We start from the raw sequence: 27,683 nt of genomic DNA on the forward strand, positions 1-27,683 counted from the left end.
CTCCCAGTACAGCCCAGTATGGGATCACCGGTGATGCCGAAGTCCTGTTCTCCTGCTGGTACCTTGTGTTGACACTGTCCTCTCTCACCAGCATATTCTACCTGAAGAACATCATTCTGCACTAAATGTAAAGAACCCTAAAAGGCTTTTAAGGATTCTCTGAAAGTGCTGATGACTGGATCCAATCTGGTAGAGTTTGTTAAAAGCAGCGTGGGATATAATCAGCAGTGCTTACGTGGGGATGATCGCCTTCTGTAGAATTGCTCATTATGTAAATACTTTAATTCTACTCCTTTTTTGATTAGCTGCATTACCTTGTGAAGCAGTACACATTGTCCTTTTTTAAGACGTGAAAGCTCTGAAATTACTTTTAGAGGATATTAATTGTGATTTCATGTTTGTAATCTACAAGTTTTCAAAAGCATTCAGTCATGGTCTGCTGAGTTGCAGACCGTAGTTTACAAAAAAAAAGAAAAAAAAGAAAAAGAATATTGCAGTAAAAATGTGCTTCTTTAAGGCTGCAATACAACATTCAGTACCCTTCTTAAAAACATTCTATCCACATTTACACAGAAACTTTTTTTTTCTTTTGATAAAAAAAAAATCAATATTGCCTTCAAAATAGCTCTTCAGAATATTACACATATCTAGATTTTCTTCCAGCATGATATTCAGGTTTCAAGAATGAGCCTTGTATTATAACTGCATTGTGCAGTACTGCTTTTTGTTTTCTTCCTTTTTTCCTGCAAATTCAGCATGGGTGTGCCTTCATAAAACACTACTTTCCTCTTCCACTCCAACAAATTTGGAATGTGTTTTGGGAAATGCTAAAGCATCCTTTTGAGCATAACAAATCTCTAACTGAGGATGAAGGTGCTATTGACTAGAAAGAAAACCTCCTCTCCCATCTCCAGTGGGTAATGGAACTGCTTCAGATGTATATTTTTAGGCAATCAGTGAAGGATAGCACCAATTCCTTTTATTTTTTTCCCATCTACTAAGCAGTAGATGATCTCTGTAAAAAACTAGTTTTCCCATTACAAAAGAGAACACAAATTATTTTGAGACATCTTTTGAATGTAAGAAGGTTTCTCTTAGTCATTCTAAATCAGGATTCTTAAATGGCTGTAAATGCCAGAAACTAAATCGTCCCTTTTATATTACTGACAAAAAAAAAAAACAAAAACTATGTGAATTGGTATTTTTCTTGCACTTAATTTTGTACTGGTTTGGCTAATTTAGCAATGATAAAGGATGCTTTTAAATATTAGATATCTGAAAATACATAAAGTATCAAGCAGAATTTTATATATATATAATATATATATAAAATACATATATATATTAAAACAAGGTTGCTCTAATAATTGTACTGAATTGCATGCTGCCGTCAATGATGCATCTTTACAGACAGGACTTCATTACTGACATACTAATACTGTACAAATAGCTTACCACAGCAGTTTAGTTCTCATACACGATTTCCTAGGACTGCAGTCTATCAAGATAAGACTCTCATTAACCTCAATGAAGGATCAAGTTTCAAAATAGCATATAACATTACAATTTTTTCTAAGCAGCCCCATACTGCATCATTGCAAAATGTTGCTCACAGTTTACAGCTGAATTTAAAAATGCCATCCATGTAAATTGCTGGGACATGACTGTGTCCAGCAGCCTTTGAATACAAGATCCCCTATTGACAACAATAATAAAACCATTATCTACATTATTATTTCCCTGTTCTGTATGTGAACTCTAATAGGTGACACAATTATTATAAATATGACACTCTTTCTCCTAACAACAAGGCTTTGTAGCTAGCAATACCAGATGAGTACTGTGCATAGGCAGCAGTTCCAAACCAAGTTTACAAATATCCCACTTTCTGAAAAGGCAAACTGTGAGTTTGCTTAGACTCACTATATATACTGTCCCATGCTCAAAAGTAGTTCAAATATGTGGTGAACCTGTTGTTGTTACTGATTAGCTCAGATGCAGGGTATAAAGTGAAATATGCTGACTCCAAAATATGGCAATAAATTGTCCTAGGTCACTCTGCTTTTGTTCAGTGACAGGTTGTACTATTTCTATTATATCATTTGCAGCTGTGTGCTGAGCAGTTACTATTTTGAGAAATGTGGCATTTTTTAAAAAACCTTGAATAATGTGACAAAATTAATTCTTTAAGGAAATGGCATAAAACCAATTCAAATTATACTATACACAGTCCTGATATTCTGATTTCCCTTGTATTGCAGCTTTAAAGTGCTATGTTTTAGAATCCCTTCATAAGAAACAGGTGCTGCAGATACCATGTCAGTACAGTTTTATGAAGACAGAAAAAGGGGTACAAGTAACCCAACTCGTATGCCACGTCTCATGTAAAACTGAGAGATGTTTGTATTCTGGGGCTGGATCAAATTATATATTTCAATTATATATTTCATTTCAGTGATTCCTAATATCTGAAACCTGACAATTCCAGCAACAGAATAGAATGAACAGCAGCTTTATTAAATGTGAAGAAAATGAGGAATGAGGTATGACTGTTAGCAGACACAGAGCCACTGGGTAACATGGACAAGGCATTTGGTCCCACCTCTGAATTTTCACTTAAATTTGTGGGGACATGATTGTTGTCAAGTCCAAAAAGAAAAAATATATATATACAAATATTCCTAGGTGCCAATAGCATTTAGCATTTTCTTCCATGAGATAGGTTCTTAAATACCAGTCGGAGCTGCGTGTTCAGCAGCGGACACGTGCGCACCCACCCGCTCAGCCCCGTGCGCTCAGGCTCGCGCAGGCGCCCCGTGTGCCTCGGTGCCACGGCGCTGGGCTCTGCAGGCTGCTCGGCAGGAGCCGACCGCCCCGTCCTGCGGCCCCGCACGGAGGCAGAGGCGCTTACCTTTATGCACCGGTTAATTCAAAGGGCGTGGTACATGAAGATAAGCAGCCTTGATTTTTTGCAGGATCGGAGCTATAGGCAGTATTGATTGAATAAAGAAACTTGGCTCCTCGGTTAACCTGTTCCTTGCGGTAAACCGGTAATTGTGCAGTTTGGGACTTACTGGGACATTCTTCCAACGCAGACTGTGCAGACTGCTGCCAGTTGAACTCAACAGCATCTGACAAAATCCATTCACCCTTTAGTTTGTGGGGTGCGTTTGCTTTAGGCGACTGTTTGACGGTATGTTCTACGCTTCTTCAAATGGTTAACCCATACTGTTCATATCTGTTGGTCAAATATTATTATATTTATTCCCACCTTTAAAACGTGAAAAATAAATGGCTTAGCTCCAAGCAGTATAACTGAATATTTATATTAAGATCGTTGTCCACATTGGAAACCCCGAAGTCTGTAACACCGTAAGTTCCTACTCATGCAATAACTCAGGTCTGCTAATTACCATTGCATCGGTGACGTACACAGAAGCAATGATGCTCTAATTATACCGTTGCTGATCACGATTATACTGATACTGAATTAAAGGATGTCTCACAACTTCTTGAACAAATGCAGTTTCTCAAGGGTTTATAACTTGGCAGGAAATATACTCCTCATAGCTAAACAGCTTTTTTTAAACTTTTCAATATATATATTTTTTTTAGAAACTGTGCTGTTTTTAAGATACAGGAGTGTTAAAAACCATCACCAGGAAAAGCTGCTTTTTTGCACATTTTCAGAGTTAGCATTCTAGACCAACAATGGTAAATGTTACGCCTACCAAAATCTCTGCTTATTCCACATAACTGTGTTATAAAGAATGTGTATACCAAAATATGTATTTACATGGATAAACAATATGCCTTAAAGACTAGATATGCATTTACTTCTGAGATTGGATCAGCTTTGTGCCCAGTCTGGAGGTAAATAATCCATATTTCATAGCCTGCCATGGGAGGTTTTGTTTCTTTCCAAAAAAAAAAAAAAAAAAAGGGAAAAAAAGAGAATAAGAACATTCAGTTTCTTTTAAAAGAATCTTAACTAATTTTAAAATTCTTGCATAAACTGACATGTGTGAGGAAGTTTAGGAAAAAAATGAAGTTTTAGCTTTAGCCCTGGCAGTGCACGGGCCCCTTTTCGGAGCTGTGCCAGCACCAAGCTGGGCCAGGGGCAGCCCCGGGGCCGAGACCCCCAGCGTGCGGTCACAGGGCCCAAGAGCTCGCTCTCAGCGTGCAGCCACCTTCCCAGCCGGGCGCCTTCGCCTTCCCTCCACCTCCTGCCCTTGGGGACACTGCACTGCCCACCCCCGCCTGTCCTCCTGCTCTGTCCCTGCTCAGCCTCACCTCCGGAGCTTTCCACCTTTCTCCCTCCTGTCTTGGCCTCAGTTCGGGCTCAGCCATCAGACGGGGAGATGCGACCACGGGCTCCAGCAGCAGTGGAATGGCCCCAGGAGTTAGGGGAAGAGGACGGCTGATGGGACCGTAACTCACAGCCCCAGCTGGCCGCCGCAGTGACCTGAGCCCCGAAGGCAGCCAGACGTTCCCGAGCACCCCCCGTTGGCCGCAGCAGCAGGGACCTGTGGGAACCCAGCGTACCCACGTGCCAGTGCACCCAGAGCCCCCCCAGCACAGAACAGGAAACTCTTTTAAACAACAAATTATTACAAAAAAAATCTTTAAAAACAAGAAATAGAAAATCTTCGTTCAGCCTTAATAGATTAATAGATTAAAAATTAGAGGGAGGAGTTTACTCTGGGAGTTGACTTTTTCAGCCAAAACCAACACGCGCTGCACACGCACGGGTGCGGTGAGCACGCGTAGGCTGCGCTGGCTCCGCTTTTGGGTCGCTCCTTCCCTGCTGAGGCAAGGGAGGGATCTCACCCAGCGGTCAGGAAGGGCCGTGGCACACCGGGACACAGCCCAGGCTGCTGCAGAAGGGTCTTGGGACAGCCTGGCAGGACTCTGGGTGACTGCTGTTCCAAAAGCATCCCTCACCAGGGCACTGACAGCACCGAGCAAATACCTGTTTGCTCCTATCACTTTCTGCCAACTTTCTGCCTAATTCTTGGGGAGCTCAAAGGTTCCTTTAGATCAGAAAATCCCTGTGCTAGGGAAGTGGAGATCAGCATACTTGTCACATCCCGGAAACTTAGTTTTCAGTCATTTGTGTTTTAAAGGCGTGAAGCTTTCTGGTCGCCTGGTGGGCCATGAGTCTGCACGGCAGGACAAGCTGCGGGCCCCAGGCCCTCAGGCCAATGCCGGCGTCCCCTGCCCCAGCTCTGCCTCGTGTCCCCACGGCTGGGCCACCAGAATTATCCCGTGGGGCTCCCATCAGTGCATGCCAGCCGCCGTCCCTGTGGCGGGAGGAGTGCAGGGACCTGTTCTTGCTGCCACTCGGGCACACCAGGGCACTCTGACGTGAGGAACTCTGAACCGAACCGCAGACAGTAGAGCAGAATAACACAGCTGAAAGTCATTTCACTTAGAGTCGCTTTCATCGTCTCGTAGCTCCCCGCACAGCCTCTGCGGCTGCTGCGCTGCCAGGTAAACCTGATCCCCCATTAGCAGGATAAATTACATTTCCCAAAAATTTAAAATTGGAGGAAGGTGAGAGGGAGTCGGTATCGTACTGCTGCTGCCACTACGGCCACAGGAATTTCCCCTCATATCTTCCAAATATGAAAGTATTCATTATTCCTCCAAACCTTTTTTTTTATGCTGCCAGATAAAAAATGCCTGTAATGATGATATATATTATATTTGGTATCCAGAGGGCAAAATCTCTTCTCTCCTAATGCACATCCATCCTTCTCTTTATTATTTTTCAGCCAAAACCAAAACACAATTCGCACATTACATGATGCGATTTATGTGCAATAACATCAGCTTTTCCACTTATCAAAACCATTACAGTCATAAGCACATAACTCCCATTAACCTCAGCGACAGCAACTTAAATGTGAACCACAAGTGAGAATAAACCTTAAAGATGTCATTTAGCAGCAGCAGCCTTGTTTTCTGCTATGTGTCTAATGGCGAGATGGCAGGCTCATTTCTCTCCTCCCCCAACCCGCCTTTTTTTTTTTTCCTCCTTATGCGAAAGTACACTTTTCTCATCGACAGGGAGATTAATTCGGGTCCGAAGGTGTAGTCATTTAGATGTGTTTAGCGTTTCTGACGCATCGCTTCGGGCAGCAGTACTCCGTTGGGGCGTGCGGGCGCGAGAGGTGAAGTGTCCTGGGGAGCCGCAGCGCGCTGGGCCGGCTGCTCCCACTCCATGCTAATGAGACAGCCTCTCGCGGAAATTTCGGCTCTGTAGAAGCTACGGGAGGTAGCACGGTTCATTAGGCTACGAAAGCTTTAAAATGTTAAAGGAACTGGTTTTCCTCTCTCATTTAAGTGAATTGCTAAAAGCACTGGGTTGTTCTTCCACGGAACTTCAAATTCACTATTTTCTTCATTAACTTTGACCTTTTTACATCTATTACAATAAGAAAAAAAAGTTAACTTCAGAGTAAGCTACTGCAAACTCACTTCCCCCAGGCTTTTAAAAAGCCTGAGAGCCTGGGCTGGGAAAGAAACAGATCTCGTTTGCCACTGTTTTCTGTACAAAAGGGATTTAGTGTTAAGGATCCTGAGTTCCTCTGAATCGTTTCTAATTACTTTCATCAAAGGCACGTGCACGTATCCTTTTCACCCCGTGCTTATTGGTAGCAAATGGACAGAACGCCTGGCGCTGCTCCTGGGATGTGGCCCCTTCCCCGCAGGCACAATTCGGGGCAATTTTTACAGGATGTTTGAGTAAAGCTTGTGAAGCAGCTGAAGACGCAGCCGTGTGCTGTAGCTGCAGGTGAGCAACAAGCCCAATTAAAGAGAGTAATGGTCCCACCCCACCTCCCTCCAGGTATCCCTAAAAAAGCCTTTTCCGACCAAGCCTGCTTTAGTTCCAAAGGCTGCAAATGTAAATGTCGTGACAAAAACATACCAGCAAAGTGGTTTGCCCTTTCCAGCCCAGGCCAGCCCCACTGCACTGCTGAGGCATCCAGCACCAAAAGCCCTTCCATGTGTTGTTGTTTCCTCTTTTCTAAAGCAAAGGTACAAGTCGCGTGCTGCTCTGCTGCTCGTGTGCCTCGTCCCATCAGCGCGTGTTTCCTGCGTTAGCTGACTCCCAGAGCCGCTGCCGCGGCCACGCACGGGGTGCAGGGCGTCGCTTCCCCTCCGCTGCTGTCCTTTCAGCTCCTCGCTGTTGGCAGGTGGCAGGGACGAGGAAACACCTCGTGTTTCTCTAACAGGTCTGGTTTAACACACACAGCCGAAAGCTCAGTGGCGTTTACCTGACTCAGCCAAACCCCGCTCCCTACGCCGGGCACGTAAGGGCTGCTGGCACCAGCGCGGGGTGCAGTGTCCAAGTCTTCATCCGAGCACAGCTCCGTGTGGCTGCGGCACCGCAGGCGGGTGTGGGCGCAGCTCTGCCTCCCCTGCGGATGAAATGCCTGGCGGAAAACATGCCTGAGCGTTGACAGGGTGTCACTTCTGACGCGGGAGTCTGGACAAGTGTTTCAGCCTTTGTTTCAGTGCCTTACGCACCTTTTTGCAACAGACCATAATGTAAGAGAGTACGTTTTTAAAATTAATTTCAGAAAGTTAATCACCCCTAGCATCTTGGCTCCCCGAGCAGCTGCTCCCAGGCCAGACTTCGCATCAGGCCCTCGGGAAGCACGGCGGCGGCACGGTGGCTGCGAGGCACCGCTGAGCTCTGCCCTTGTGATGGCTCTCGCCAGAGGGTCTGACAGAAGGCGCCTGGCTCTTCTGAAAAACCTTGGCCGAGGGCTTTGACCTTCGATTTGAATGCAGAATTAGCACTCCGGTAAAGGTTAATGAACAGAAAGGAGCAGAGAGTTTTGGACCGAAATACTTCTGAAATGCTTTAAACATGTGAAGGTCACAGATCAGGCCCGCTGCTGCAGAAAGCACCTGCTTCCCCTCGGCAGAGGAGGAGGAGGAGGAGGGTCTGCTGGCGTTTGGTGTAGAAAACTTCCCAAGTGATTAGGCTCTGAGCTCTTTTCACCTAAATATAGATTCATTCACCTAAATATAGATTATGTCCCTGCATCCCTGCCGTGCCCGCTGCGCTGTGCCTGGTCCCCAGGTGGTGACATCGGCCCCACAGCGAGCTGGCTGCGATCGGGCACGGCTCCAGTAGGCACTCCTGGCCTGCTGGGCAGTGTTGGGGCGGTGGGCTGGGCAGGGGACGAGGCGCGACCCGCGGGCCATTGCGTTGGCGCCCGGCTTGTCCCACAGGCAGGCTCTGGGGGCCTCTGCCTTCTGCTGGTCTCGGCCGAGACCTCTGCCAGGACGGCACGGGACTCGTCCTTTACTGTCTAAATGTTTTGTTTTTCTGACAAACTGCGGTCTTGAAATGCAATTTTTTCCTTGTTTCTTCATCAAGTTGATGGTTGTGAAAAGTAATTATTTTAGCATATGGTGAAATGTGCAATTATTACTGCTAGGCTCTTCATCTAAGACAATCCGCATTAGCATGGATCTCCTATGAGCACTGACAACAAGGGGGTCAGCCAGTCCTGGCACAAAAAGAAAAACCTCTCCCCAAACAAGTTCTTAATTTCTAATTCCTGTCCCAACCAAAAAACATGACACTGTTGTGGTAAATGGCAAATAGTAATGGTAAATACAGGGATGGAGCCTTAAAGTGAATCAATCACAACAGCTAGCTGTCATGGGCTGTTAGTTTAATAATCGCTTTTAACTATTGTGTTCATTATTTCGATTATTAAGGCATTTTGCCTACAGGTAATGCTCACACTATTAGCAAAACCTGTGACTCGTAAAAAGTTCTTTAATGTTGCAATAAATCAGAAGTTCTTTGGGAAGAACTCCTGCCTTCCCCCGGCACAGGCAGAGGGTGCAGGGGCAGAGACCTCCCCTCGCCCCGCGGGGCCGGGGCCGTGTCCCCTCCCCAGGGCTGTGCGGAGCTGCTCGGTAGCACCCAGCCGCTCACCTCAGCTGGCGTTTGGAAGGGTTAGTAAGATCAAAACAAGTATAGGAGAAAAAACACCCCGTGGTTTGTATTTGTTGAAGGCAGAGATGTTAAAACAAAAGCCAAGTCTCCTGGAGGTAGTGAGCCAAATCTGTGTGTAATCATCATTTACTTTTCAACAGAGTATTATTAAAATAGCTCAAGTTGCAGTGCAGCCATCATGCCCAGTTTAGAAGAGGTATAAAAAAATATACATTTATTCCATAGCTGAACATGTGTGCACTCCTTCATGTGATGGCACCTCCTCTGTCACCAAGGCAGACCCATTACAGGGTCCGTGCCGGGGCTGAAGGCAAAGCCCCGACCCCGCAGGCTGCTCTCCCCAGCCACAGCACTGGCTTGTGCAGAGTGCTCTTTGCAGGGGCCATGCACTTTCCTCCAGACAACCAAATCCCTTGCCAGAACTGACAGGTTTGAGTGAGGGTGACTGAGGAGCCAAGAGCGGCGCCGTGCTTGGGCAAGGACGGCTCAGCCCGGCCCAGGTTGGTGCCCCAGGCAGGCGCTGTCCAACCGGACAGGGGTTGGCACCAGGCACGCAGCTCAGCACCAGCCCCTTCCTTATTTTTCCCCAGCCCCTTCCTTCTTTTTCCCCCTAGGACCAGCTGCTGCTTGTCGGCAATAGCATTCCAGTGTCAGGTCCGTGCCTAAGGGTGGCTGTCATGGTCCACTGGCAATCTCTGTGATGGATTTTTTCTGCCTAACCCCCTGGCGCTGGGAGGCTCGCCCAGCAGTGTGCTGTCCCCTGCCCACAGGCGCCTGCTGCCACCTCCTGCGCTGCTCCGAGGAGGGGGCGACGGCACGCCAGGGCGCAGCTCCCAGCCCTGAATCTGCAGCAGATATGCAAATGCACTTAGCAAAGCGCTCCCGCAGATGTTCTTAATTAAAACAACCCAAACCCACATAAAGTAATAACCCAAAAAACCGCCTCACCGCTCTCATATGTTCTGAATCACTGCTGCAGAATACTACAGGAATATTATTTTTATAAGAGTAAACCATTTGCTAAATAAGCCACCTGTTAAATAAACACTCCCTCTCTCCAAATATTGTTGTTTTGTTTTCCAGACTATGCACAATCTGGATTTATTTGAGATGAAAAAAGATAATCGCTAAAGAAAAAAACCTGTATTTTGACTATTTGAAACTATCCATCTTGTGTGCACATCTGCTCCTTTGCAAGCTGGCAGAGCTCTTACATTAAAAGAGAATCGTAGGTACTTATTCAGCCAGGAGCTAATGAATTTCCATCATCACACCATGGCAGTCTTCACTTTTTTAACTTCTTCAAGCCTCAAATTGTTTCTTATTCACCTGGCTTGACTCGCCAATAGAGGTGTCTTCTCACAGGGACAAATCCTGAACCGAGATTGTCTTAGCCAAGTTGACATGGGAGCAAGAATAGAAGTCAGCTCACATTTCATTGTGATCCTTTTTCCATGCTCCCAAAGCCAAGTTCGCCGTTATCGCACCTCCAGCCTGTCTGTACAGGAGCACCCCGCTGCACGCAGCTGCTCCTTCAGCTCCCCCGTTCCCCTCCCATCGGTGGGGTGCTTCCAGAAAACACCCAGTTAGCCGCACTGAATGCACGTCCCCACAAAATAACCACACACACACACACACACACGTTAAATAGCAATTAGTTAAATAAAAGATTGCATCTGGCATCTTTTCTTCATGCAGTGGACAGCAGCTCCGAGCTTCCTGCCCTCTCCTGGCACCGCGCTGCTCCATCCTCCAGCTTGGTCTCGTTGCACCTCTCTTGGGACATCTCAGAAACGAGAGCACTCAACTATTCAGGCTATACAGAGAATAATTTTATTCTGATCCTCAACGTGCTGTTTATAGCAGGACATAAAAGGCTACAGTGAAAAAGTGAAAGGAGAAAAACCAAGCGTAAAGGAGAGGGCTTTGGGCCAGGACAAGCAGTGAATCACGGGAGCCAGCTTCCCTGCCAGGTTACCCTGGGCTGCAGCTGATCTCCTCTCTGATTCAGCTGCAGGAGGTTGCTGTTTGAAGGGTTTGGAGTTCACTTTTGAGGAACTTCTCAGAAACTAAGATTCAGAGTCCTAAAAGCTGCAGAATGAGTGTCTCTGGGCACCGTGCGAAGTTCTTCCCGATCCTAGAGGAGCACTTTCCCACTGTGGGAAGTGACGCCTTAGAGATGCTCATGCCCACGCCCTGTTATCCAGCCTGACACAGACCTGGACCCAAAAGTCAGCGTGCAGAGCTCTCGGGTGTTGTGCTTAGAGTTTGGGCTGAAATAGGTGCCTATGGCACACAAAGCAGTCAAAGCAGTCCCGTCAAATGTTTCTCCGGGCTTCACTGATAAACATGTGGCCAGAGAGATGCTTATCATCTATTGCTAATGCTGAGAACTGGTTGCAAGAAGCCACGTGCATTGTGTGTGTGTGCAGTTGTTTACCAGTGATTTTAAATGGCTTTAGCTGATTTTGTGTCCTCAGGTCTGAAAATAACACCGAGTTGTCACAAATAATTACGCAGCACAGACAGAGGCTTGCAGCAAGTGTGACATCCTCATCCGCGCCAAGTTGTACTTGCACCAAGTCCAGTTGACTTGGTGAGACTACTTGTGCATGCTATTACACTCTGTGAATAATGGTACCTGATATCTGGCCCATGGAAACCTCGCTGATTGGCAGTAAAAGCTGGGTAGGTGATCACCTAAGTGCATAAAATGTGGCCATAAAGATGCATCAGCATTATGAGTTCATATAAAATTGCAGGCACAGAACTGGACAAAACTGCTTTTCAAAATCAGCCCTATTATATCCTGTTCTTTTTCACGGAGAGCCTTTGTGATAATAATCCTGCTGCTATTTTGCATGTTCACACATATTTTCTTGCTCTTTGACACTCAGCACCTAGCAACTTGGCTCGTTCACCTTTAGCTGATGTTTTTCCCATGCCTTCTGAACAACACAGCAGCAAAATCCTCTGGGCGAGTCTCACACTCTGTCCATAAAAAGAAGCCTTTTCTTCCAAGACAAGTTCAGTTCTCACCCAGCTACAGGCTCGCCTATATCTTTTAAACACTAAACCATGTCAGTTTGTGATTTTTTTTCCAAGTGCTTTTATACATCTTGACTCTAACGCAGATTCTTAGAAAATTTCACAAAGCTTCTATTACTCATTTCACTTTGAATGCAGCTCACAAATTAATGGTGCCTGTTAATTAGGCAGCTAACCTGGAAAAAAAGAAAGAAAAAAAAAAAAAGTAATGCTTCCCTTTTGAAGGTAATCTGCTGTAAAACACGTTAAAGAGTTGAGTCAGATTTTAATAACTAAGAAAGTCTTTAGCTTTGACATATGAACCGAGTAAGCCTGCAGTGCCCCATACGTACACGTACACACACACTCAGCCGTGCCCCAGCACTCGCCCCCCCCCCCCCCCCCCGCCAGCTACATGGTGCTTGCAGCACCGACCTGCTCGGCACCGAAGCAGTAAATGCAGCGTGCAAGGACAACGCGGCCATTCCCACCCACAAAGCATCCAAACAACGCAGGCTGCTGCCCACTTTACTGCCCAGACCCGCATGCCTACTGCATGCTGTGCAGCCCTGGCAAAAACTCCGCGAGCGTTTCCTCAGCACCAGCCCTAATTGCAAATGGTGCAAAACACGGTGCGGGTCAGGTACTGCCTGATAGGTGAGCGGCACGGAAGACCCAAAACAGGCTGCCAGCTTTTGAACAACTGCAGTCTTTGACAATTAGCAGGGAAGAAAGAAAAATGTTTTGCATACCTGAGTCTACATTAAAGCACTAGTGCAAAAAGGAATTTTTTTTGGAAATATTGCAATGGCCGTTAGGAAAAGAGTTGCATCCATGTAAGACAGACCCTTCCCTTACCTCCCTTATCTCATCCTTTTCCATATAAAAATCCAGGATTTGTTTCATTCAAAGAATAGACTTTAAATTTCTATACTCGTGTCAGGGCAACATTAAATATTAAAGCAAGATATTAAAATTTCAGAGAAACTAAATTAAACCTGAGGTATTCAAAAATAAGTGTTCCTGAATATTTAATACTAGAGATTTCATAATTAACTTTAGAAATCTCTCGTATTAAGAAAATGAGGAGCTGCCTAAAAAAATGTGACCACAGCTGTGACCTTCCAGGGGGCTGTGGTGGATGCGCTGAGGCACAGAAAGGTGCGCAATGGGTTTGCTATGGAAGAGGTTTGGATTTACTAGGGATAAGAATGAGGCTGGAAGCAAAGTAAACCCAAGGTGGATTGACTGGGTTTGTATGTCTCTGTAAGCAGGTCTTCCCTCGCTACCCATAAAGTCAGGCTGACCTTGAGGGGCAGGTACAGGTGGGCCTCCTGCTTGTGTCTGCCAAAATTCCCCCAGCTGGACTGCTCTGTGTCCCACCATCATAAAGCTGTTTGCAGCGTGCCTCTCCACTAATACTTCTAACATCTGCTCCAGTATGTGTATAAAACTCGGGGGAGAGGTCCACACCAGCACAGGCGCTGGCCCAGTACTTCAGAGTAACGGAAAAAAATAAGATAAAGTGGGAAAAAAAAAAAAAAAAAGCTGCTTGGTGGCTGTCCCCAGGCGGAGGGGTGCTGCTGGTGTAGGGACGCCACAGTGGGTGGGGAAGGGCTTGTTCTCCTCCACTCATCCCGAGCAAATCCTGCGTGGGGCAGCTGGCTGTCACCCTGGGTAGGTTTTGGATCAGCTAATGCATTAACCCAGTGCTTGGTCAGGCTCATGTGCCCAGCTGAGCTGGATGCCTGGGCACAGGGCATTTTTTTTTCTCCCTTCACCTGAGATCCCAGGGCTGTGAAATAGCTCCAGTTATAAAATGGTTCATAGAGATTTAAAGCATCAGAATTTATTATTCTAATGTCTTCGTCCCACGTGCATTTTTATAAACGGAAAGTTGCTTTAAATCAATGGTATGCCAAATTTTTAGCTCTCTCAGAGAATTTGAGCATAGCAAACAAGGCCAGTGATTTACAGCACAGCCTGCACGTGGCCAGAAGTCCTCCAGGTGCCATCACAAGCAGCCAGCTCGTACACTGTGTGCTAAGGCTGTGGACTGAGTGATTGTGCCTCCGCTTAAAACTGCATAACTAATAGTACAATTAGCAGCACTCGTAGCAGAGACTGCACCGCGGCTTATGAACACTGTGTTCTGCCTCTGCTCATCCTACATCCACAGCTAAGAGTGATCTTATCATCAAAGTCTCTTGTATCTGTGGAAATCAAGTAGAAACCACTGTGGATGGAATAGAGAAAGTTGGTGGTGTCCTTCATTCACTGGATGGTCTAAATGCCCTCCCACAGTAGAACATTACCCCGCAGTAATGGGCAGAGGAAAACCAGTAGATTCACTGGTACAGGCAGTAATTTGACATAGTCAAAGTCCTTGGGACCCGGCCACGGCCACAGCCCTTGCCCTGGCACACCTGGTGCCGCTGCAGGCTCAGGCCCCTGGGAGCAGGGCGAGGAGCACCCATGGGGAGCAGGCCCACGACGGGCAGCAGGCTGCAGGTCACGCCGTGCTGGGCGCTGCGGGCCGTGACTCGTTATGGTGGCTGCTAATTTGCACGACTCATTTGGAGAGCGCCGCGCGGTACGATAGCAAAACAACACTCACTTCCAGCAAAATGTCAGATTATGGATGGAGGGGAAGAGAAGGGGCTTGAAGAGATAAAACCATATACTGACAAAACAATAAAGGAAAAATCAATCTTTATGACAGATGAGAGAGGAGATTTACAGTGTAATCAGAAAGCACAAAAAGATTCATGGCTTGCCAGAACAGTATCCAGGCAGCATTATTCTACAGAAGGCAACACAATCGCGCTGGCAAGATCTGTTTGCTTGTTTCTGAACAAATCTCTCAGCACGTTCTGTTGAAGTGGGCTGCTACAGGCACAGATCTCAGCACTTCATCTGCACGGGCACGCGTCTCCTTTCTCTGAGCGCTCGGCTCCGCAATCCTTTGGCTTTTCCGATGCGATCAGCCGGCACAGAACATGCACTCCGAAAATTGCCCAAGATAAGGAGCCGCCCCAGCGGGAGATGCAGTGCCACGTAGCCTCCTCCTCACACAGTCAGAGCAGCAATTAGAGTGAAAATCAAGGCAGACCTGCTCTCCTAATGAGCTTCTGGCTATCAGGTGGTTGTATTAGTTTCTGTTTAGTTTGATCTAATGTCTTTTAGATAAGGTCGAAATGACCAGTCAGCTAGCCTTCAAAGAAATCCTGATCTATAAATTTAATACCATGTAAAGCTTATACTTCAACCTAAACTGGTGTAGATTGCTTGGCATTTTTTATCTAAAAAGCAAGAATCACATAGCAAGACCCTTAGGTGATTTAATCATCCAGTTACAGCAGTGGAAAAACAAACTCTTTTTTTTTTTCCTGTAAAATCTCTTCTTATTGTATTATTGATGTATACCCTGGCCTTCAAAACCTGTTCCTTCCCCTCACCAGAATCAACAGTGGTCATTTACAGTGGGTAAATTGGTTTGCCCCTGCGTATTCATGGAAAGGGTCCTCAGCACGTCCAAAACCTGAGCTTGGGCAACCCAAGTTCACCAGGTCTGCTGCTGGGTTGTACAAGTTCTTGGAGGAGATGCGATCAGGTCTTGGCACGGGGCATTGTTCTGTTTTGTCTATGCCTTTGCTTAGCATCGCTTTGCCCTGAAGCCGAGCGAGGCAGCCTGGCAGCCCCTGCTCGCTTCTGCGCTTGGCTTCAGGGAGGCCTGGCAGACTGGGCAGGGCTATTTTCCTACAGATGTGACAAACGTCAACTGAATGGAGAAATTAGTCATCGCGTATGTCAGAGTAGCTTCTAAAACCACCTTTTAGGATGCAAAAGGCTCTGCTCAGGGAGATAGGACTGTCCCTGCCGGGACCTCGTGCCCTCGCCTCAAGCCTTTCGGTGCAGCAGGGCCATGGGGGCTGTGCTGGGCCGCGGGTTGTGCTCCTGGGGCCTGGTCTCCTGCCCCAGTGTCCTGCCTGCTGGTGCTGGCAGCACCTTGACCCCATGTGGTGCCAGGCGGCCCGCAGAGCCCCAGCTCTGCCCTGGGGAGGGGAGGCCTCCCTGCCTCCATCTGCTCAGCCTTCAGATGTCCTCGGCCCCAGCTACATGTCACACACATTTCGCACACCTCCCCCTCGCCCCAGCATCAAAGATGAGCAGTGAGATACATTGACAAGCTCAGACTCAGACAGGATAGGCAATCCAGAGTCCTTTTTTTTCCCCCAACACCATCTCAGAGGTGTTCTGGTGTCAAGTGCAGACCCAGAGGGAGCACACAGGAGTTCCCCGGCAACATTCAGTTGCAAAACAAGGCGTGCACAAGGGTTAAACACAGGGGCCAGTCTGTACTGTGGATATAGGTCTGAAGATCTTATCACTGAGTCAACTCTGCAGAGAGTAATTGATGTAGAGCATCACAAAAGAACAAGTTAAAACGGGGACCCAGCAGACTGGTGGTGAATCTTCCAGACCATTCCCAGTTTGTCACCAGTGACATCACCAGAGAGCCTTGGCTCTAATATAATGACACCAGTTACATGAATGTCAACAAAATCATTAATTTGTACAGCACTACGAAAGTGCATATCACTGCACACAGGATAAAAATGACTATGATACCAGATACAACATTTACATATTGTGGGGAATTAATTCATCCTTCATGCGAGTCTGCACCATTATAGCAATAAATCAGTTGTCTGATGAAGGCAGCAGCAATGAAAAATTACATGATCTTTTGGCCTACTGACTTGGTCAAGAAAATGACACAGATTGGAAACCGCATCGCACTCTCCCTTGGTCTCTCTCTCCCTTTGCTCCACTGAAGCCTTGGCTGGTGCTCACAGTGCTGCCTTTTGTGTTTAGAAAGAGTCAGGAGCAGAAATCTGATCAGAGCAAAACCTTGAAGGCATCAGGTTTATGCCACACTGCTACAAGTAAAAGACGACTGAATATAATCCTTAATTTTCCCAAGATAGTTTCAAAACAATGAGTTTATCTTTTGCAAGCCGAGCCATGTGTTTATGCCCTTTTCGCCTTTGTTCTCAGATGGTGGGCAACCTGGGTTTTATTTTGCACAAAGTTCTTTTGCTAGTATTCATCCATAATCATCAACAAAATAACTTAATATATGTAGGCGACTATAATGACAGTAAATGGCGTGTAGGAGGGATAATATGTGCTTCATTGTCAATGCTTGCATGCTGAATTAAATACCCTATTCTGGTCAAATGCTAATACGTTCTATGAGCACTTTCCTATAAACACATTTTAAAAATGTGGTAGAATACAAAGGTGATATGAATAATATATTGAAATAATCTGATATGTGTGAGTTTAAGAACTGGTGTTTTTCTGCAGTGTGTTGCTTGGTACTGGCACTGAAATGATCTGCATGAAAAAAAGTATTCATAGTAGTATCAGTTCAGTCCTAAATACAGTACACCCATCAGGACTACAGTGGCATCAGTCCTCATCTGTAAAGGATGTATTCTTTTCTAAATGGACTCAGCCACAGCTGGCTGCTCAGCTGGTGCCAGAATTATGTAGCACATTACACTTCGACTTCTGATGAAAACCTAGGTACAAAACAGGTGGAATTTAAATTTCTGCCGATCCTTAGAATTTAAAGCAGCTTAGACCTCAGCAGCACTTCTATCTCAAGAACACCTTAAAATCAATGGCAGCCTCTGTGCCTGACTGTATTCGGGTGGTTGGTTTTATGCTGGTGTTCAGTGTTGGGCCACTGGACAAAAAAGTGATTGCAATGACGTGATTCATCTGGCAGACAAAACGTGCAGTAGCTGTAAAGATTTTGTGTGTGAAGCTTTTATTGGCTTCAGCAACAGCTATGGGGGGCCGGGCTAGGGAAAGGCAGCAGGCTCCCAGTGGGAACGGAGCACCCTGTGCTGTGGGGTCTCATCTGGAGCACTGCCGCTGCTTCCCAAGCAATGCAGTCGAGACACGGTGCTCTCCACGGGTTGTACACTGGGGCCTCGTGCTGTGGCAGCACTCACCCCTCGAAGGGCCATCCCCGTGCCGCCCCCCGGGGCAGGGAGCAGCGGCAGAGCAGGCGGTGGTGGCTCCTCAGCCTGCAGAGTCCAGCGGAGCCAGGCGCATACCCCAGGCTCCTGGCTTGCCTTGCGATGTGTTTGCCATCTTCCCGAGACACCGCCCAATGTCTGCAAACAGGGGAAAAAAACAAAAGTTAAGGCATGGGCAGACCAAGCCCATGGTCTGCGCAAAGCAAAGGGGCAGCCCGTGGGACTTCCCGGCAGCCTGGTCGCGCCGCGCTGTGCCCGTGCAGGATGGGCACCTTGCTTTGCCTGGGCACAGAGCAGGAGCAGGGGGGCTGCGAGTGGGGCTGGTGAAGGCAGGGCCATCATGCTTCTTTTCTGCTGGCAGGAGTGAGGTGTGCTTCTTGTCCTGCACCAGCCCGCTGGCCACTGCCTGCCTCGGCGGCCGCTCAGCCCAGCTCCGCTCCGGCTGGCAGGCGTTAGCCGACAGCGAGGTGACGAGGGCTGGGGAGAGCCTTAGCAGAGCTGAGGACAGCTCGTCCAGCACTACCCTGTTCTACCAGCCTGCAGAACGCCAAGCACGGGACTGACAGCCGTACTAAACATGCCACAGGCTGATCAGCTTGATTGTTTATTCACTTCTCTTAGATCAGCGGATGTAAAATAGATTGCTTCTCATTACAGAGTCAGGCTTTTCAATTAAAATGTATAATGCACTGAATTGGGAGTATATGTATTCCAAACAATCAGGTTCAGTTTGACAAGAAATAAAATGTTAGCAGCGTTAGCTTGGTATAGCCAAATGTTTCTGTGGTTTCTGCAGCGCCGCAGTGCATGGCACAACCTGGCAGGGCGCTGCAGGGCAGACCTGGGGTGATGTGCCCCTCACTTTCAGGAAGCATTGCCTCATCTTTGATAGCCTGTAACTATTGATTATTTTGTCTCTCTGATACACTTTAGATTTTTTTTCTGTTCTGTTTTACATTGCAGCAATCTGGAAGCCTAGGGATACAATGTTGTATTGATGCCTTGAGTACAAATGCCCCAGGTACTAGTGCATCTAGCTGATGTTTTAATTACTCTCCTAATACAGCGAGGATTTTAAAGAGCAGTAAACAGCAGTGCCCTGAATTAATGCCTTGCTTCTGGGTTGTCTGTTTTTCACAGATGCATTTTCCTTAGTGATCCGGAGCAAAAGGCTTAGTACATTATCATAGCATAAGACAACTTAAAAGAATAAATAAGTCCTGCAACACAGAGCTCAGTATTAAAGAGACAATGTGACAATAATATCTGAATGATACTACATATTTTAGAGCTATAACTAGATTAGGAAAATCAAAGCACTTCTTGACAAGTAATGTAAATGGCTATTTAAGGTGATCTACTACAAACTACAAATCAGTTCTGGCTTTGTGCTGAGTGGTGAACAGTGAAATTGGAATAAATATAAGAATTCTGCTGCACTAATAATTTGATCTGAAAACATACATGTATATATAATATGCTCAGTGGTTGCCAAGTGAGGACCATGACTTAAAATACAGATTTTGTTTAAAATTTTTATCTATCTAGAAAAAAAATAATAATAATAATAAATTAGCCAAGATATAGATCCTGACCCTAAAAACAAGTAGGGAGAGGAGATGTTCTGTGCTGGTGATTTTCTGCAGTAAGTAAATGGACTGCTCAGGTGAGCACCATTCATTAGGCTTATCAGCAGGATGAAGTATATATGTAATATCATCAGGGTTGCCTTTCATCTGAAATCAAAGCACAGTAAAACTTCCACTAAAAATGTATTAAAATCAGACCTCCAGGTGTGCACTAGCAGCACCTGCTGCAGGAGGTGTACCTGTTTTTTCAGCCCCTGCCCATTGGTTTTGCTCACAGCACTTCCTGGGGGCTCTCTCATGCCTGTCCAGTGCCACAGATCATGAGAACAGGTTGTAGATGTCTTAGGGCAGCCCACAAGTCGCAGAGGTTGGGGTGAAAAGCAGAGAGGCATCCTCGGGAGCTGTGGCGGCGTGCTCCCCGCAAGGGCAGGGTGCTGCCGAACGTCCCCTGGGACACACGGAGACAGGGGGAGTCGGGGCTGGCAGTCCTGGCTCGGAGAGGGCTCTCGCAGCCACAGGGAGAAACAGAGGTGAAGATGTCACTGGGGGACCAAACCAGGTCTCTCTGTGCTGTGAAATAGATGAAATTTGCACAACCCAGGGAATAAAACATTATTTTTCATCCTTCTTTTCAAGTAGAACTCTGCCTGTAACACCGCAGAGACCCCAAATGTCCATTAGCAATTTGTAGCTTCGATAGCTGTCATTGGAGTTGCTTTATGCAATAAAAAGACCAGGCTCAAAGTGTCGTGTTATTAAAAAAAAAAAAAAAGACTTTGCACAAGACCAGTTCTAGCATTGCTAATGCCCAATAATGCCCAAATAATTCTGACCATTTCAAGGGTGCTTACTCTAAATTACAAACTTTTACTTTATTTACAAAGTATGCCACACTTAATTGCATGTCTTTCTAATATCTCTTGGTCAGGAAAATGAAGCCAATGCTAATCTGATAGACCTAAAAATGAATGCCTCACTAGTGGAATTTGGAAATATAAAGCAACTGCAATGCAGATCTGCAAAATGTTCTGGAGTGCTTCTTGGAGGAGGAGCTGAGGCGCATCACTGCCCGTGGACTCAGCTGGTCACAGGAACCGAATGAATAATGTGAACCTGCAATGGCCCTGAATTTTCTCATTTGTTTCAGAATTAGCTCTCTTTTCAGTCTAATGTCAATACTTAGTGTTTGAACTCTGATGGGCTGGTTTGCTAATTATCATCAGTGTCTTTTGTGAAGCAGCTTACCCAGGCTTTTAAAGCACAATTACCAGCCTGCTTCAGCAGACAGAATGCCTGCAACATTTTACATGCTGAAAATAAATACATAAAATATAATAAAGTAAGATTTTTATTAGTAACATACTTCTAGGGAAGAGTATAAAATATCCATTAGAAATCCTGTTAACAGTATTGGTCATTATGACAAGAGGGAAAATAGCTTTCTTAGGGATTTGATTTCTTTTTTTCTTCTTAATGGATACTACCCTTTTACTGTCACCAGTAGACAATGTTTTCTATTAACATTTACTCAGCAGTTATCATTTTTGTATTTCTTCATAACCACAGCAATTCAAATAATGTTGTTGCTCCACTTCTGTCTCTACTTTGATAAATACAGATAATGATCTAGCACCAAAGATGTCCCCACTCTCATTGACATTGCACAAGTCACCAGGTAGGGCAATTTGGCTAATTCGATCCCGTACCATATTATTAATAATAATAAGAATAATACATTTAACATCATCAAATAGAGTTTTGCAAAATGGTTGTTTCTCAATTTTTCTTCAACAAAATCTGGGCACCTTGTGTCAATGGGACCAGGGACCTTGTGTCAATGGGACCTCTGCACAGGGTGGTCTCTCTCCAGGAATATCATAATCGTGCCTGCAGGAGCCTCAGCTGAACATGGCCGTTGATAGCATGGCTTTGTTCTGTAAGGACAGAGCTGGGAGAAAAAGTTGTATTAACAGAAGGCTCAAGTATATCCATTTAATATTTCCATACTGTATTTAATTGACACTCTGTGTGCAGTGCAAAATCAATTACAGTGCAACACCAGATTTAAATGCGATGTCAGTCCAGCTACGCTATTGCAGTTTGGTTTGACCTCTGTGAACCAGGGGCAGGCTATGTTAGAAAGCAGTGAAGCAACAACCATCTCAGGCTTTTCCAATTAAAACTGGAATAGCAAATTATTAAAAGGGTCTGAATTATTTCTAACTGTGAAAAACATACAGCAGATCGGATGAGTTCCATAAGGGGTAGCTCAAAGCTCGTTTCTAGGACAAGAGGAATGAATTACGAACACCCACGGGTGCGATAAATCTACCATAATGTACTTATTTTTTTTTCTTACGGAGCAGGTCTCATGTATCACAATATGGTATATTTTGTATTATATCCTGGGCCCAAGATGTTGTCATATCTATTAAATATGTCTGCATAAAAAGTTAGAGTGTGAACCCCACATTCAAAGCTGAATCTTTCTGTTAGCATTTAATAGCTTAAAAAGCTTGACAGATAAAACCCAATCTTAGCTATCAAGCACCAGCTCTTGATTACACAGCTCTGTAAACAAGATCAAAGTAAATTTATGAGCAAAATTACTTTCTGTTATTAATGCCTCTTTCAAAAAATTAATACAGTTGATATAAGAATTGACGCAGGTTACAAAGCTAAACCCCATTTTAAACCATGTGCAGCAGCCTCATCATTTAAATACTTTCTCATGCAGTACATCTACGATAAATAATTTGCTTACCGTGGCAAGTCTTAATTTTTGATCTAATGAATGGATATCTCATATGTGCTGACTTTGGTCTTCAATCTCCCGAGTCCCGCACACACGTGGCCTTTGTTTTGGCAGGTTTGACAGGTTTGACCTTTACACTGCCCGAGTTTGCTGTTTAATTACCAGGCAGTACTAGCTGGGCTGCAGAATGCAATCACTCGGTAGTAAAACCTGCATGCAGAGTGATGCTGCACACTGTGAGACTTGGCAAGTGCTGCTCAGTAGGACTCCTCTTGCATTTGGGAAATCACTCAGCAGAATTACAGCTTTTGATGGCAAAGCTACTTAAAAGCAAATAAGGTCAAAAAAGCATTAAGGAGCCTGAAGGGAAAGCCTGGCATTATTCATCCGTTCAGAACATAAAGCTCCTGTGTCAACTGCGAGCAGTTACAGTAAACATTTGTACAATACTTCACCTACGTAAATCAGATTAATGCTAGCAAATGATTTCTGCTTGGTAATGTGATGACTTCCCTGCAAATAATGGAAGATGAAAGGGTGGGTGGAGCGCAGCACCGGCTCCGAGGCATGTTTCCCCTCATAGCATGACCAGCAGCATTGCTACGTCCCCGCTCGGGGCTGCCTGGGCTGCAGGGCACTGTTCGAGCGCACGCTGCCTCGCGTGGAGGGGTGCTTGCTGTACCCCTGAGAGAGGCTGCGGGGTTGGTCCTCAGCTCTCGTGCTCGTGTGCACAGCCTGTGAGAGTCCCAGCTGGACGAACCCGAGGAAGTGAGAATTGAAATACTGCTTATTAAGATGAGCCTTAAAAAATGGAAAAAAAACTGTGGAAGGAACACAGCACGAGGATAGCTGGCGGCTGCCCCGAGAGGGGCATCCATTTTGTACACAGGTGGCAAATGAAAACAAATGCTTTTCCATTAATTTTAATATCTTAAATGCTAAGAAGTCTTTTTGCAAAAGACCAATATTCCTTTTATTACACAATAAGTTACTGGAACCTCAGTGTTATTTTGCAAGTATAAAAACTATTCTTTCAAAAAGAGTATTTTAAATGGAATCTGCCAGGTGTAATGTGTGATGTTATAACTGATGGCCCACAATTAAAAAATGCCCTTATTAAAGTAAGTGCAAAATCAAAATGGAAGTACAAATCCCTTTATCCTAAGGCTAAAAGAAAAGCTCTAACTTTTGGGAGTTTGACTCATGGACCATATGGCAGTGTGCTAGAGAGCACCACCAGGTTATTCTAATAGTAGAGCTCTTTCTGTAGCTCTGTAAATGCTGTACATAACCTCCAGATTTTCCATGCGAAAGCAGATTTTCCCTTTATTGTGCCAGTGCTGGCTTCCCCATGACAAATTCTGACACCTTTGAGCTGGGTACGTGCTTTTGTGCAGCAGGGCTTTTTACCTGGCAGCACATTCCTGATCCCCAGCCGGGTTGCTTTGCAGAGCTGCTCTGTAACCACGTATGCATGTACAGAGGAGCCGTGCACACAAACAAGGAATTTGCAAAACGCCGCGTTCTGCTGCAGCGTCAGATTTGCAGTCCTGGAACCTTTGTGGTTTAAGTGAAGCAAACCATGCCGGGATTAATATTGCAGAAAGTGGAATTAGGCCTAGTGCATGTATGTATGAATCTCCATCGTGCATTCATGGTAAATGTTGGGCTTCCCATCTCATTTCCACTCTACAGAAAGTGAGGTAGAACAATGACATTAAAACATGTAAAAGAATGAAAATCTGCCTATGAACAGAGGTGTCTGAATCTCATTCAGGGGCATGGTAAAAGAGACACGCTAATACTAAGCAATTACAAAATGTTTCCTACAATCGACCTTATTGAATGAAATATATCCTAGTAATCCAAAGAAAGGAAGGGTGCACTGCATGCTCATGGACTCAGACACAAGACATGAATTTAAAAAAACACAGATATAATTACATGTATTAAAGTTATCCTCCACACACAGCTTAAGTGTAAAAGAAACCATTATTTTTCTATACTGCCCAAAACCTCAGCTTCATTTAGATTAGGTAAATTTCTTCTGATATTATTAATAATCAGACTGAACAAAAATTAGCTATGACAATCTACTCTTGATGAATTTCAGAACTGTAAACATTTAGCTGAGGTATTAGCAAATGTCGGGAAATAATGCTCTATTTTATTCCAGAACAACTGTGATATCATGTAGATAAAAGAAAAACTTCTGCCCATACTTCTGGCCAACTTCTGCCATTCTGCTTGGGCAGCTTTCTCACAAGTAAATTGTTGCATAAATTACAGAGTAAACCTAAGAATAATGCTGAGTGCAACTTGAAATGCTTCAGTATAATGTGCCACTCGCGTCATGTCAGAGCCAGATTTCACATTATGGATGATACCCATCACACCTTTATCTGTCTTCTGCTGATGAAATTTCTGCTGTGAGTCAATGTACAGCATCCGTGTCAAAAGATCAGATATTGTATTTGTTTGTTTTCCAGCTTGCTTATAGCTGATAACAGCATAAGCCAAGTGAATCCAAGGAAAAATAATTCATCACAGTACACTGGTCACCCTTGCACTGCCGCAAAAAACATTCCCATGCCTAGTGTGAATCCAACTGCATCAAATTCTGCTTAAACATCATCAATCAGCAGCACAGAAAGCACTTTTCTAAAGCTCCTGTAGGGTTTGATGGAGTGAAGCCCAACTGAATATATTGGCTTAAGCCCCAGCCAGGTCAGTGCATCTCTCAAATACCAGACCCAACACTGAAAACCGATTCCCGCTGCACACACACCTCGGCCTGGCCAAGTGCCCGTGCGGTGCTGGGCTCCACGGGGGTCTCCCTCCCTCCCTACAGCTGCCCCGTGGCCGCGTGGCACCGCATGGCACTGCATGGCACCGCGTGGCACCGTGTGGCACCGTGTGGCACCACGTGGCACCGCGTGGCACCGCATGGCACCGTGTGGCACCGCATGGCACCACGTGGCACCGCATGGCACCGCGTGGCACCGCGTGGCACCGCGTGGCACCGTGTGGCACCGCGTGGCACCACGTGGCACCGCATGGCACCGCATGGCACCGTGTGGCACCGCGTGGCACTGCGTGGCACCGCGTGGCACCGCGTGGCACCGCGCGGCTCAGGGACGTTGCAGCCCCTTAGCCTGCAGGGCCACTGTCCGCAGAGGAGATAAAGCCATCCCGGGACAGCAAACGCCTGGGTAACGGGAGATGGTTGAGTTACTTTTCCCTGTGTTCACGTTCCTTCTGGCTGTATTTCATTCTAGAGTCAGGCTGTGGGTTGTACATCGCGTTACGATCAGAAGCGTTGTACCTATAGATTTATATACTGCTCTTTTTTGTTCGTTTCTAACCAAATCATCTCAAGGTGACAGGAAAGGGTGAGGGTTTAGTTTTTAAAAAGCGGTTTACAGTAACTAAATTACATGGATGCCTTATTTACGAGGATTGAAGGATTTTTTGGAGGAGCAATCCCTACTCCAAAGGTAGCCCAAGAAGCCCCAGCAGGGGACCCCTCGGCAGCGAGGAGCGGCGGCAGGCAGGGCCTTTCTGTGTGAAGCCCTGGCAAGGGGTGACAGCCCGAGCAGACAGATGCTGATGTCTGAAAGGTGCCCGGGGGTCCCAGCCACAGGAGCTGGCCACGCTTTGGGCACCCAGCACCTCCTCCCGGTACCTGCGGCAGCCCGTGGCTCAGCACCCAGGGGCGGCCCTGGGCAGGGGATGCGAGCCAAGGGAGAACAAACGTCACAGGAGCGATGCTGCAGTGCTAACGGATCCGTCTGCGTAGCCAGGCAGATCCTGATATTTGGAGTGAAAGAAAGAGCCTCTTCAAAACTTAGAGAAATGTTTTTCCAAAGCCACTCGGTAACTTCCTTGTGACCTTACTACTGTACAATGGGTAGGAAGAAAATCACTTTGCCATAGGCCGTCAGAAAAGACTTGGTTAGGTGAACAGCAGAACTTCTCCCAGGATTAAAATGCAGTGACATTTTCTGTTTTTTGGTTTGTTTGTCTGTTTTCTTTTGTTTTTTGTTTTTTTTAATGAGTTTAACCTGGAGTCAACAGAGTCCTCAATTCTTTCCAAAGCTCAGCAACAGCCTATAGGGAAGAATATATTTATTTCCTGCATCTGTTCTCCAAATTAAATCAGAAATTGTTTATAAAGGAATAAATGGTTCTTGGTAGTCCCCGGGGAAGCTCTTATGGAAACCTGGCATTATAGAGATGCTTGCTGCCAGTGATCTCTGTGTTGCAGCATGGCTGGAACCTTTCTTCACGGAACTTTTTTTCCTCCTTTTATATTGTACTAATTGTAAGGGAAATATAACACCACTGCAGGGTTAAAATCTGGTTGCAGTGAAGTCAATGGCAAGAATTCCATTTGTTTCAATGGATCAAGGATTTCATTTCAGATGTTTATTGTGCTGTCAGAACAGGGAGCAAGCAGACTGTGTCTGCAAGGCACGCAGGGTATCTAGCAATCAGCCCTGGTGTTATATTGCAGAATCATTTGCATTTGCTCTAGCATTAGGAACATTGTTCGAGGGTGTTTTAATTGCACATATGAACACAAAGGAAGAGTCAGCGTGCCATTAATACAACATTGATGTTTAGCACTTACTATAAAGTACTGTGTGGAACTATGATCAAATCTGACAAGTCCAAACTTTAAACAATGTACAGCATTTTATGATGCATGTAGTATTTTTAGTAGCAACAGACTATGACATTTGGGGGCTGCAGCCTAGTAGGATATACCAGTGTTTCCCGCTTCTATGTAATATTTTGTATGGGTTTAGAGAAGATGGCCTCTGTTGTGCATTGTTTGTGAAATGTTTCTTATCCCAGAGAGGTGTATGATGTAAAATACGTCAGTGAAAAGTGTATATTTTATGTGAGAGGAAAATACATTTTAATAAAGGTAAGCTTTGTTAGCTGTAAAAATGGCAACTGTTCAAGTGTACAGTAACTTCTTACTAATGTACGAAAATCTGTGATATTTTTGATTTGATTGTATTTGTATTGCCCAAATAAAACATTTTGGCTGTATTGTTCTTAACTGTTACTTTTTTAAAAAATAGATAATGCACATTTATTTCTCAAGAATTTGGTCAATGATGGTGGCATTTAAGCCATCATGGCCTTTTCCTCTTACCTATTTTTTTTTCTTTAAGGGGAGATATAAACTAAAAAGTTACATCTGGAATTCCAGACAACACAAGTCAGCTATACCCAAACGTAAAACCACAAAAATG

General features: G+C 45.4%; 1 protein-coding gene across 6 annotated transcripts in view; it reads left to right on the plus strand.

The window, feature by feature from the left end:
• The window catches only part of NEGR1 (neuronal growth regulator 1), a 322,390-nt gene extending 294,912 nt beyond the window's left edge, over nt 1–27,478 (plus strand). For all 6 annotated transcript variants that reach the window (XM_080603526.1, XM_080603533.1, XM_080603527.1 and 3 more), the window contains one exon: nt 1–27,478. In XM_080603526.1, coding sequence (XP_080459652.1) covers nt 1–125 — 125 coding nt within the window. In that variant the 3' untranslated portion in view covers nt 126–27,478.
• Nucleotides 27,479–27,683: the final 205 nt, after the last annotated feature.

The sequence above is a fragment of the Anser brachyrhynchus genome (assembly GCF_964034855.1).
Source record: "Anser brachyrhynchus genome assembly, chromosome: 8".
Taxonomy (NCBI): domain Eukaryota; kingdom Metazoa; phylum Chordata; class Aves; order Anseriformes; family Anatidae; genus Anser; species Anser brachyrhynchus.